General features: G+C 41.7%; 1 protein-coding gene across 1 annotated transcript in view; it reads right to left on the bottom strand.

Moving 5' to 3' along the window:
* Positions 1–14,365, bottom strand: part of wdr27 (WD repeat domain 27) — a 240,921-nt gene that overhangs the window by 197,664 nt on the left and 28,892 nt on the right. Inside the window, 3 exon segments of the mRNA XM_048601376.1 lie at positions 7,820–7,926; positions 8,537–8,614; positions 11,627–11,760. Coding sequence (XP_048457333.1) covers positions 7,820–7,926; positions 8,537–8,614; positions 11,627–11,760 — 319 coding nt within the window.

Below are 14,365 nucleotides of genomic sequence, written 5' to 3'. Positions count from 1 at the left end.
CAGCCACTGTGCAATCAGGCCTGGACCAACCACTGTGCAATCAGGCCAGGACCAGCCACTGTGCAATCAGGCCAGGACCAGCCACTGTGCAACCAGGCCAGGACCAGCCACTGTGCAACCAGGCCTGGACCAGCCACTGTGCAACCAGGCCTGGACCAGCCACTGTGCAATCAGACCAGGTCCAGCTGCTGTGCAACCAATCCAGGACCGGCACTCTGCAACCAGTCCAGCACTGGCCACTCTGCAACCAGTACAGGACTGGCCTCTCTGTAACTGGTACAGGACTGGCCACTGTGCAACCAGTCCAGAACTGGCCACTGCGCACCCAGTCCAAGACCAGCCACCTGCAAACAGTCCACAGTCAATCAGCTGCAGCCAACGACCAGCCGTGACTCCCCAGGTGACATTCAGCAACAAGATTCTAGCATCTCCTGCAGTCAGCAGCAGCATGGTGAGAGGGTTCAGCTACCTCAACTTTATATAGATATACTGTGGCTAGAATCAAGAATGAAAGAGACAGCAGCACTGATACAGTTGTCAGTAATAGCAAGTTTCTTAATTAATACAGAGTTGCCACAGAAACAGAAAAAACTGCACAACATTTCCATTAACAGGTCCATTCTTTCTGCAAAAGCCCACCATCAGCACCACCACCCTGCTTTCAATGCTCACAGAAATTTTTAAACTTTGCAAATGACCTGGGTTTGAGTTTGCCACCATAAACCCAAACATCGATCATATTTCTTTAGTGTGATGCACTTTTTTGATGCTGTGTTCCTAAAATTTGAAATTACACTTTGAGTTAGGGTTGACATTTTACTTTCAAAAGTCCTACGACTGAGTGTGCATGAGAAACATAAAAGAAAAATAGCAGGTTGCTGATTCTTGGATGTTCAATTTTCTGAGGATTAGTAATCTCAAACAGGTTGCCACTCCAATACTTCTTTATTACAAAAAAACGGAGCTCCACGTGTCTGAAAGGAGATTTCATCCAGGGCTCCCTCAGGAATGTCAGCCATACTTCCATTCTGACAGTATTTTCACATTTTCATCAGCGAACACATACATTTCCACAGCAGTCACCTGCTATATTCCGAAGTTTAAAGGTTCTGACAACCCTGTTTGCAGCTCTGTCAAATTGCTAAGAACATTAAGTGTGATGTTAGGGTACTGAGATGGTAAGGTGCTAGTTGTTTAGGAGGAATAGGGTGCCAGATAAGTAGTGTTACGGAGAAGGGGAGGTTAAATGAAAGAAAATCCCTGATATTCACTTTATAAGCAACAAGTAACAATTTATTTATTTAACCCTAACAGTGAAAAAATTAACATAACTACTAACAAACCAAATAGTACCCCCCAACTCCTAACTATTCCCTAACTGAACAAAATTCTAATGGTATGCTATTCCAATAAACACAAGTTCCACGTATATAACATAAGTAGCAAGAAAAAATTAATTAAAACTTAGTCTCTCAAAGTCTACACAGAATGTGTCTTCCAGAATGCACTACCTTCTCCACTGTCTTTCCAGTCATAAATGTCTTTCTTCTGCTGTTCTCATGTCATAAATGCCTTTCTTCTGCTGATCCTGCTGTCAGGGATGTTTTCTCTGTGAAGACTCTTAGTTAGAAGTGCCGTGGTACGTTTTATGGATATGATGGTGCTTTCTTAGAGAGCTTAGCAATTTCTTGTGAGAGCTAGGTGCTTATTTCTCAGATGGTGGTTTGCTCTCACATTGATTTTCGAAAACCCTCTCCTTATATACCTTGGATGACATATCAATTTTCTTAGATTAGCATTGGTCCAAGGTTGTCAAAACCATCAGATATAAAGTCAATTGGCATTCAATCGCTAAATGCTTGGTTTAAATTAATTGGCTGATTCCAGCTAGTTGCCAAAACATTAAAACAAGTCTAAGGTTTCCAATCACACAGCCAATTAGTACATGTTTCAATTTTAGAACTGGCTGTACATCTTCAGCTACATGCAGACATCTTTATTTATGTATAAATCTTTAAGCTTACTTTATCTCTTAAAGGAACCACAGACTCTAGAATCATAGAATCCCTACAGTGTGGAATCAGGCCATTCGGCCCAACAAGTCCACACCACCCCTCCGAACAGCATCCCACCCAGATCCATCCCCCTACCCTCTCCGTGTAATCCTGCATTTCCCAAGTCTAATCCACTAACTTACACAGCCCTGGACACTACAGGCAATTTAACATGGTCAATCCACTTAACCTGCACATCTTTGGACAGTGGGAGGAAACTGGAGCACCCGGAGGAAACCCAAGCAGACATGGAGAATGTGCAAACTCCACACAGACAGCTGCCCGAGGGTGGAATCGAACCGGGTCCCTGGCGATGTGAGGCAGCAGTGCTAACAACTGAGCCATCGTACCGTAACAGTAGGGTGTCAGCTAGAGCGAGGGGTAGTGTCCCAAGGGTTGGATGCCTAAAGGTAAGGGATCTTGTGCCAGGTAACTAGGGTGCTGGGTTCATAGTGCACCGGATGAGTAGGGTACAGTTGGGTACAGGGCAGTGAACGAAACAGCAAGTTGGCAAGGTGAGTGATGCAGTGTTTAGAGCAGGTCGGGTGGTTGGGGAAAAAATTGGATTGGGTGACGACAGGGAGTCGGTCGGGTCCAGCAGGGGAGGCAGTTATGTTAGGTTGTGAATGCGGGCAGGGAAAGTTGGGATGCAGAGATGGGGGGTGGGGAGCAAATGACACGGGATCAGGTGAAGCATTGGGATCATGAGGTGGGGCTGTAGATCCGGGGATGGTTGGACGGGTGGGGTGGTTGGCTCCATGGAGGTGGAAGGGAGTTATAAAAGGACTAGAGTAAGTGTAATTGGAAATGTATGGCATAAGTGTGACTTCATTTTAATAATTACAGTATGTAATTAATACCTTGACTTTCCTGTGTAACCATTTTACTTTATTTCATCAGAAGCATCCAAAGTCTCTGATTTAAATGCAGACTTTTGAAGGGCTCTGGGTGTATTAGAATTGCCCAGCAAAAAATTCAACTTCCCCATGGAATTTCCTCAGAGTATCAATGGGGATTCTGCAAAGTTCCCATGCACAACTCCTATCTACGGTAGCATAACAACTGTCTAGCCAGTGGAAAATCTGGGCAAAAACTTTTTTATCTCTCCATCCATGCTGCCAAAACTGCTAAGCATTTCCATCCATGATCTATTCGTATTACTGCCCCCATTTTGCACTACCTAATGGAGCTGTCAGACTGGAACTAATATATTGGAAACAAAAGTTGCTTAAAATGCTAGCCAGGCCTATACTGCATTGTTGTTGTCTATTGTTTTCTGAGACAAGTGGAGATATATTTGCCTGCTTTCAAGCAGAAGCCGAACTCTTCCCATCAATATCCAAATGCACATTGCATTTACAATACTGTCAAAATCTTGGGAGATTTTTGTCCCCATCTGAAGTTAAACTGAAGCTGGCATTAAGCGGAGGCAATAATAGATTACCTCTTCAAGGTCACATTGGCAAAATGCAATGGTCCAGTAGTTAAATTACTATTTACCTGCCATTTTGGCATTGAACAAAGCAGCACATCACATGAAACTGAATCACAATTGGACCATGAAATTCAGACAAGTAAATAACTGAAAGGAAAGGAAATGTTTTGTGTTTCATCTATTTCCTCCTCAAGAAGTACCACAAAAAATAACTTCTGCATCCCTTCTCTGCACATTAGCTCTGTTTATTTATTTTGGTCAAAAATCTGTCAGCTCTAAATATTCATGTTGAAATAAAGAAAGTGAAGCAGAATATTTTCCATCCAGAATGACATCAGCACATGCAGAATGACCCAATATTTTGGATATGTCACAGGAAACAGATTGATTCTGTCAGCCTGACTAAAATCAATCAGTAATACACACCAAACCCCCACCCTCCCCTTCTCCCCCACACCTCATTCATTTGGCAGGAACATATCACAATAAAATATTAGCACAATTTTCCACTGCAGTTTGCTGCATATTTTAGCGACAAGGAATTAGCAAAATGTAAATTACTGCACATAATAATTACTTTTAACTTTATGCCATAGCCTTGTTCTTAACAGGATTTCACTAAGTACGTTTTCACTGCTCTACATTCCATTTCAGTATTCGAAGATATCACTGTTTCTTTACAAAGCTGACCTTGAAGCAAGATCTCATTTACGTCCTGGAAACTGTCTTGGAAATTAAATACTTTTGAATTTTAAACTTTGGCATTTTGCAGAAAGAATGATCTCTTTGTGACCTGATTTATGTTGCACAATTTATTGAGAAACACTAAAGACTCCAGTTTTGAATGCCCGAAGTTTGGAGCGCACTGCGCATGGGGAGATTTTATGTGTCTAAATGACAAGCAACAGTCTTTCATGAAATGGACTGTTGATGCATTATAGATTGAGAACCTACATGAAATTTTTGCAATTTTGGAGTTGGATAGTTTTTAAAACATTTTTAAGAATGTACATGAAGAGATAAAAAACATTTCCATTTTAAATAAAAGTAGGAGATGATTAACCCTAAGTACTCAGTCAAAATATCATATGGTTGTTCCCTCTTTCTCTGAGATAGTTGTTCTCCAATTATAAAATGAATACTACAACTAAAATAGCTCTTCCAAATATGCAAGGGGTTTTAAGAATTTCTGTCCCACATTTCTTGCAGTTCCAAAGAATAAACATTTCGAGTGTGTGCCTAGCTTTGAGCTTATCAAGGAGTCTCGATGTTAGAAACGGAAGACTCAGTGTCAGAAACAAGCAAACTTAGGTGCTTGCATACGTAGCCACTTGCTGAGTGGAGTGCAAACTCTACTCTGGTCTAAAAATATGTCTCAATTCCAAATTGAGATCAAAGAAACCTATTGTAACAATGCAAGAGTATTTCCATTTCCCACATTTAGTCATTCAGTTATGCTTAGGAGAAGGTGATGATGTAGTAGTATTGTCTTAGATAGTAAGCCACTAGTAATACGGAATTGCAGGCAATCTTTTGGGGACCCAGCTTCAAATTCCACCACGGCAGAAGGTGACATTTGAATTCAATAATAATCTGAAATTCAAAGATAATGGTCTCATGGTCACTTAATTGTTACAAAAACCCATTAGTTTATTAATGAATGTCTTTTAGGGAAGGAAAATCTGCCATCCTTACCTGGTCTGGCCTGCATTTGACACCAGGCCCACATCCATGTTGTTGAGTCTTAACTGCCCTCTGAAATGGCCTAGCAAGGCACTTAGTTGTAGTAACAGCAACAACGTCTCAAAGAAAGAATGAAACCAGATATCCTGGCATCGGCTAAGGCACCGGAAATGACACCAGTAAAGTCAGTCCTGTCAATCTTGCTAAGTCCTCCTCACTAACATCTTGGGGCTACTGCCAAAACTGGGAGACCTGTCTCACAAACTAGTCAAGCAAAAGCCTGACAGAATCATACTCATGGAAGTATATTACAGACAATGTCTCAGACATTACTATCCCTCATTACGTACTGTCCCACCAGCAGGATGGATACAGAGATGGGAATACAGTGGTATACAGATGGGAGGGAATTTTCTGGACAGTCATCAACATTGACTGTGGATTATAGCCTCCTCCAGAGGGCCCCAACATTGCAGATGACATTCTTCAACGAATTTGATTCACACCATATGATTTCACAAAATAGTCAAGCGTACTGTATGTACTGCAAAGACAACGGGCCCTGACAACACACCAGCAATAGTACTGAAGATATGCTTCAGAACTTGTCGCACTGCAGCCAAGATTTCCAATACAGCTACAACACTGACAACTACCTGACAATGTGGAAAGTTGCTGAAGTATGTCCTGCACACAAAAAAGCAAAACAAATCTAACCAAGCTAATTACTGCCTCATCAATTGAGTCCGTCATTAGTAAAGTGATGAACAGTGCTATCAAGCAGCATCTGCTTAGCAATAACTTATTTGCTGGCACTCAGTTTGGATTCCACAGGGTCACTCAGCTCTTAATCTCAATACAGCCTTGGTTCAAATATAGAGACGAATTCCAGAGGTGAGGTGAGACTGACGGCCCTTAACATCAAGGCCACATTTGATCTAGTGTTGCGTCAAGGTGCCTTAGCAAAACAAGTGTCAATGGGAATCAGGGGGAAAACACTCACTGGTTGAGTCATACCTGGCACAAAGGAAGATGATTGTGGTTGTTGGAGTTCAGCTCCAGGACATCTCTGCTGGAGTTCCTAGGTCCGAACATCTTCAGCTGCTTCATCGATGACCTTCCCTTCAGCATGAGATCAGAGTAGGGATATTCACTGATGATTCTACAATGTTCAGCGCCATTCACGGCTCCTCAGATACTGAAGCAGTCCACATCCAAATGTAGCAAGATCTGAACAATATCCAAGTTTGAGCTAACAACTGGCAAGCAATGTTCACAACACATAAGTGCCAGGCAATGACCATCTCTAGCAAGATAAAATCTAACCATCACTCATTGACATTCAGCTGTACTACCAGCACTGAATCCACTACTATCAATATCCTCGGAGTTATCATTGACCAGAATCTGAACTGAACTAACCACATAAATAACGTAGCTACGAGAGCAGATCAGAGGCAAGAAATACTGCAGCGAGTAACTCATCTCTCAACTTCCCAAAATCTGTCCACCATCTACAAAGCACAACTCAGGATTTTGATGGAATACTCTGCACTTGCCTGGATGTGCACAGCTCCAGCAACGTTTGCTACCAAGCTTGGTTGACACCAAATCCACATAGATTCACTCCTCCTAGCACCATTTCTCAATAGCAACCACATGCATTGCCGAAATTCACCAAGGTGCCTTAGACAGCACCTTGCACACCGATGCCTACTACCATCTAGCATAGAGCCAAATAGGAATTAATTCTCGTGTGTCTTTTTACAAAAGAAAATGAAAAGTTTTATAAGTCACCATACCGCAGCGCCTGTATCAGTGACTGAAATCATAGATAAGAAGAAAAAAATAATAATTAAGACAGAGTTCATCTCAGATCAATCTCATTTTGGGGCAAGTCAATTAAGACGACAAATGCTGGAATACTCAGGAGCTGCCACCAAAGAAGACCTCCACACTGGGACAAGACTGCCAAACCAAGACCGCCCCTCTGGGCTGAAGCTGCCATAACAGGAGACCACCATGCCAGGCCAAGACCAACGTGCTAAGCCAAGACCACCGTGCTGGGCTAGAAGCTTTCTCTTCGCTGGGTGCGGGCCAGGAGAAGAAATTTAAAAACGTGAGATAATAAATAGAAACATTAAGAAAAAGCAGAGAAAGAAAAAAAGTAAAAAGCGGACAGCATAGTCGGGCTCCAGGCTCTTTGGCTGAGGAGCCCGCAAGTTGGGCTGCTACACCCCCGCCGCCATCTTGTTTCTTAGATGGGCAAGGGCAGCACATACTTCAGAACAGCATCACCTTCACGTTCCCCTACAAGCCACTCACCATCCTAACTTGGAAATATATCGTCATTCCTTCAGTGTCGCTCAGTCAAAGTCATGGAACTCCCTCCCTAACAGCATGCTGGGTCTACTTACACTGAATGGCTTTCAGGGGGTCTAGAAGGCAGCTCACCACCACCTTCTCAAGGGCAACTAAGGATGGGCAATAAATGCTGGCCCAGCCAGCAAAGCCCAATTCCCATGAATGAAAAAATATAGCAATTTTGTGTTGACAACCACACCTCCACTTGTCAAACCTTAAGTGTCAAACCTTTTGATTTATAGCCTCTAGAAAACATTCTATTTGTTCTCCATTCATGTAATACCTGAATACTGAATGCAGCATACAGGTGTTGGTTGGTTTGAAACAGCAATTCTTGTATGAAGTCTGCTTGGCGCCAGACTGTTCAGCGGGTATTCTTTGCTAACTCCCCTACGGAAAATCAAAGCATTAAGATTTAGCAACAAGGATTCAATTAGAAATACAGGAACAGTTTAGAGCATTAAACATGCATTAGACCTTACTGATGATAAACACCACTTCTCCCCTTAATTAATGGGAAAGTGTGGGGTGAAATTAGGCATGGCTAAGACACAAAACATCTAGCAGTAAACTTGTACAGGACTGAATATTGGACATGATAGAACATTCAGCAAAACCGATTCCACTTGCTTTGTATTATTGCTGATTTTCACCCCAATGTATTGTATCAAAAAAGCATTCATCATCACTGTACATTTGAGATGAAATATTACTGATTATATGTCAGCAAAATTTCTTAAATTATGAAAATAGCATTTGTTAATGATTCAGTAAGTAATAAAGAGCCTGATTCAATAATATTTACCATTAGGAATGGTATCTTGTCAGTTTACATAACAAATTCAAATGCATATATGCATATCATGCTTGGATTGCATGTACTTGGATGATGACAATTAAGCAGCAAGAGATCCATTTTTCACAATTGCACAACAGCCACAATCATTTTAGAATCAGATTTTAGGAATTAAGAAGACTTCATTGCAGATTGTTTTCTTACTTCAGACTGCAAGTTTTTTCCTTCATCACTGAGCTGACAGATTTTGGGGGATTTACTTTTGGTGTGAACATGTTCACCCTGCAACAAAATCATTAGTATTGCTGTATTAGAAGCAGATAATAACTATTAGAATGAATGAACATATAAAAGTATAAAAATTGGACTTTTGAACTCATTATAAACATAAGAACATAAGAACTAGGAGCAGGAGTAGGCCATCTGGCCCCTCAAGCCTGCCCTGCCATTTAATAAGATCATGGCTGATCTTTTTGAGACTCAGCTCCACTTACCCGCCCACTCACCATAACCCTTAATTCCTTTACTGTTCAAAAATTTATCTAGCCTTGCCTTAAAAACATTCAGTGAGGTAGCTTCAACCGCTTCACTGGGCAGGGAATTCCACAGATTCACAACCCTTTGGGTGAAGAAATTCCTCCTGACCCCAGTCCTACATCTGCTCCCCTTTATTTTGAGGCGATGCCCTCTAGTCCTAGTTTCACCTGCTAGTGAAAACAACCTCCCTGCCCTCCACTTTATCTATTCCCTTCATAATCTTATATGTTTCTATAAGATCTCCCCTCATTCTTCTGAATTCCATTGAGTACAATCCCAGTCTACTCAGTGTCTCCTCATAATCCAACCCTCTCAACTCTGCAATCAACCGAGTGAATCTCCTCTGCAGCCCCTCCAGTGCTAGTATATCCCTTCTCAAGTAAGGAGACCAAAACTGCACACAGTACTCCAGGTGTGGTCTCACCAGGACCCTATTCAGCTGCAGCATAGCCTCCCTGTTTTTAAACTCCATCCCTCTAGCAATGGCAGACAAAATTCCATTTGCCTTTTTAAGTACCTGCTGCACCTGCAATCCTACTTTTAGCGATTCATGCACAAGGACACCCAAGTCCCTCTGCACAGCAGCGTGCTGCAATTTTTTACCATTTAAAACATAGTCCATTTTCCTGTTATTCCTACCAAAATGGACGACCTCACACTTATCAACATTGTACTCCATCTGCCAGACCTTTGCCCACTCACTTAGACTATCTATATCCCTCTGCCGACTTTCAGTGTCTTCTGCACACTTTGCTCTACCACTCACCTTGGTGTCATCTGCAAATTTTGACTAACCACACTTAGTCCCCAACTCCATTATTCAGCAACTTAATCAAATAATCCCGACAGTGCAGAAAGACATCAATCAGCCCATCGGGTGTGCACCAGTCCTCCAAACAGTACTTCACTCAGACCCACCCCCATCCCTGCAACACCCCATTTACCATGCCTATTCCACCTATCCTGCACATCCCTGGACAATACAGGGCAATTTAGCATGGCCAATCCACATAACCTACACATCTTTGGACTGTGTGAGGAAATTGAAGCACCCAGCAAAAACCCACACATACATGGGGAGAACATACAAACTCCACACACACATTCACCCAAGACTGGGAATTGAACCCGAATCTCTGATGCTATGAGGCAACACTGCTAACCACTGTGTCACAGTGCCACCTGGAACTGATCTGGAAGGAATGCACTCTTTAGACAGATTTTCATCTGGCAAAAGTTGAAGCATGTAAACAGCAGTGATAGCTGGAATTAAACCTGTTCTCTCAACTATTTGGAGCTGAAATCCCATAGCTGTGGTTATGTGCTCCTGCCATGTCAAGGGCAGCACAGTGGCACAGTGCTTAGCACTGCTGCCTCACAGTGCCAGGGACCCGGGTTCAAGTCCAGCCTCGGGCGACTGTCTGTGTGGAGTTTGCACATTCTCCCCGTTTCTGCGTGGGTTTCCTCCGGGTGCTCTGGTTTCCTCCCACAGTCCAAAGATGTGCAAGTTAGGTGGATTGGCCATGCTAAATTGCCCAAAGTGTTCAGGGAGGTGTAGATTAGGTGGGTTATAGGGGGATGGGTCTGGGCGGGATGCTCCGAGGTTCGGTGTGGACTTGTTGGGCCGAAGGGCCTGTTTCCACACTGTAGGGATTCTATTCTATGTCTACAACAGGAATGGCAGAGAAGACTAAAGATAGATTGTCTCATGGATTAATCGGTTCACATCTTGCCTAGGAGTTTCTTGGAGGTTGAGCCTCTATCCAGCATAAACAAGACCACTGGTGCAGCAAAAAAGCCCGGGAAGGAATATACAACCTCAAGTGTTCTCACAATGTTCCCCTCACATGGGCCTTTTGGGGGTTCATCGGCCAGTATGCTCAGAAGCAAGAGGTAGCAGAAATGGGGCTGTCACTTAGGTCCAAGCCTCACTTGGGGTATGAAGAGTAGATCAGTGAAATGTCTGCAAGCATGTGAGCCAGGATACACCAGAAACAAACATCTGAGGTGCTAAAAAGTAATACTGTAAACGTCTAAAGTCAAGGGATATTATAGTGGGGCACATGGACTTTTTTCCTTCAACTATCTTAAGAGGAACCTCAGCCAGATTTTTGTTAAAGCTAGGACGTTGATACAATCACACATAATAATTTCATGGATGACAACCATCTTGTTCACAAAGAAGTGAGCATCTTGGAGGAAGATGTGCAGAAGGATGATGACAGCTGATCAGAGAATCACTATCGTTACAACATCAAATTCCAACAATGTCTGTGGGCAATTGCTCACTGGATAGCCACACCACCCCCTCTCCTCTAACCCTTGTCAGTTCCAGGATCTTCCACTATAAGATGAATTTAATAATGTTTATAGTCAAGTTTATTGTTATGCACCATAGTAGCAAAACGCATGAAGATAATGGTATGTTCTGGGGCTAAGCTGGTTGAAATGGGAGAAAGCAATATTTGAATTCTAAACATTGGCAGGAGTTCAAAATCAATTACATATACAATGATGGTTTATCAAAATAAAACTATAAAACCTTCCGTTAACACTCCACACTTTGGTAGATGATACAGCATAGCTATAACCATTCTCTAGCTGGTCTTAGGTGGAATCTTCTGCATGTAATCTAGGCTCAGGATTAGGATACCCTACCAGAACAGAGTGGTCTTCAGCATAACCAAAGTTTACATGCAATTCACAACAGTAAAAAATTTCAGGTAAGTTGCTTCATTGGTTAGCAGTGACTTTTACCTCGGTGCTGCAGTGTAGCCAGAAGACTTCACTTTGGTATGAAACACAACCGGCTTGTCTTTTATACTGCTGGCACCTAGTTCCAGGATTTCAAAATGGAAATGATGTATTATATTTTGCAAGAGTATTAAGCCCTGATTGTCTTTTGCATTAATAATATTGAAGAAACATCATCATTCACAATGAACATAAATGAAGAAAAAAGCTGCTATATCAGTGTTATCATCACCTAATAAGTAGCCATTTATAACATCTGGTGAGGCAGATACATAAAGCATTAAATGGTAACAAAATAAAGACTATGCTGTGTTAAATAAATAACATTCTGATAAAGTGTACTGTGGAGTCCTCTCTCTTTAGGACTTTTTTTGTTAAATTAACCTGTTCAGGGACGTTTTTACACACCTCCGGAGCAGGTGACACCTGAACTTGGGCCTCTTGGTCCAGAAGTAGAGGCACTACCACTGTGCCACAAGAGCCCTTAAGAACACTTCACAAATTTGCACGCCATCCTATTTAGGGTTTAATTTGTTCAGATTTTACAGCTTCAAGATGGTTCAGTTACGGTATTGAGTAATGCTACAGAAATTTATTACCCTATAATGCAGTAATGCATTAATATCATTGGACAGCATTTGTGTTATGGTGTTGAGCTACAGTATTATAATTGCATTATGATGTTGACCTACAGTATTATAATACTGCAATTCTGTTAAAATTCCACACTGTGTTAGTCCAGCTACATGTTAATGTTTTAAAATTTGTGTTGTAGTGCATTAATATATAAGGTAAGGATCTTTGTAATCTTACTGACACATGTAAGATCAAGTTGTGGAGGGAGGGGGTGAATTTGATAATGTGGATACTGGAACAATGTTTCACTTGTGAGGAAAACTAGAACTAGAGGACATAATTCTATGAATAGATGTCTCACTTTGAAGATGGTGATTAAAATGTTTTGGTCTCAGAGGGTTGTCAGTCAATGGAATTCTTTTCCCCAGAAAGTAGTGTAAGCTGTGTCATTAAATTTATTCAAGGCTGACTTAGATAGATTTGTGATACATATGAAACTACTGGATCATGAGGTGCAACCAGGAAAAAATGAAGTTCAGACCACATCAGATCAATCACAATATTATTGAATGGTCTTATTCTGCTCTTAAGTCATATATTGCTGTAAGCTTTGCGCAATGGCACTAGACGATGCATTTTATGTACCAAATGAAATGATATAATTATTATTATGGTACAGTAGTATTTTATTTTCAAATTCACCGCAATTCTTTATCAGTTAGATATATGACAAAGAGTGCAAGCCAAGCAACTGAGAAATCCACCAGAGTTTTGTTTCCATATCCTCTCCCTACGAGCCCAGTTAAATCAATTCTGAGAGCACAGGCATAATTTAGGAACATCAAGGCAACTATGCTGGTAGAGTCACACTTCCTTTGGAACTACCAAGTGCACAAAGGGAATCTTAACCGGCTGAAAATTTGCAGTTTACCAATGCTAGGCACTGGTAAGTATTACTTATCCAGCTAATGCCACCCTGTCCACCAGGGTCTTGCTTTGCAGAGCTATCAGGAAGTCACTAGAAGAATCAAAGAATGCAATGCATGAATTTTTTGTACCCTGCCATTCAGTTATATAATTGTGAAGAAACAAATACCACAACTTCCCTCTCAACAAGCTGTGTTTCTACTGGAGACAGTGGCTGAACCGTTTGTAGGAACAGTCCTAGTGACAAGGTACCATATAAAAATGGGAAGCATCCTGAAATATTTCCTTATGATTTGGGGAATTAAAGTTCCATAGTATGATCTTCAGAAATCAACCATCTCATACAATTCACAGAGGCATAGAGTTATACAGCATTGAAACAGACCCTTTGGTCCAACTCGTCCGTGCCGACCAGATATCCTAAATTAATCTAATCCCTTCCTCGCCAGGCTGGCTTGTTTTCGTTCAGACATTTCGTCACCATGCTAGGTAACAACATCAGCACGGTGCCGAAACGTCTGAACAAAAACAAGCCACATGGGCGAGCAAGACAACAACCTCACCCACAACCCAAGATACAAATATTTGCTAAAACTTTAATCTAGTCCCATTTGCCAGCATTTGGTTAATTTCCCTCCAGACCCTTACTATTCATGTACCCATCCAGATGCCTTTTAAATGTTGTAATTGTACCAGACTTCATCACTTCCTCTGGTAACTCAATCCATACACACACTACCCTCTGTGTGAAAAATGTTGCCCCTTAGGTCCCTTTTATAACTTGCCCCTCTCACCTTAAATCTATGCCCTCTAGTTTTGGACTCCCCTACTCTGGGTAAAAGGCCTTGGCTAGTCACCCTATACATGCCCCTCATGATTTCATAAACCTCTTTAAGGTCACCCCTCAGCCTCTGATGCTCCAGGGAAAATAGCCCAATAGCTCAAACCTTCCAACTCCGACAACAGTCTTGTAAATCTTTTCTGCACCCTTTCAAGTTTAACAATATCTTTGCTAAATCAGGGAGACCAGAACTGCACGCAGTATTCCAAAAGAGACATAACCAATGTTCTGAACAGCAACAACATGACATCCCAACTCTTATACTCAATGCACTGACCAATAAAGGCAAGTGTACCAAACACTTTCTTCACTACATAAAAACCAAAAGAACTGCGGATGCTATAAATCAGAAACAAAAACAAAAACAGAAGTTGCTGGAAAAGCTCAGCAGGTCTGGC

The sequence above is a fragment of the Rhincodon typus genome, chromosome 9, assembly GCF_021869965.1.
Source record: "Rhincodon typus isolate 14 chromosome 9, sRhiTyp1.1, whole genome shotgun sequence".
Classification (NCBI taxonomy): Eukaryota; Metazoa; Chordata; class Chondrichthyes; order Orectolobiformes; family Rhincodontidae; genus Rhincodon; species Rhincodon typus.
Note: the sequence above shows the minus strand (reverse complement) of the source record. Positions and strands in the feature narration are given on the sequence as shown.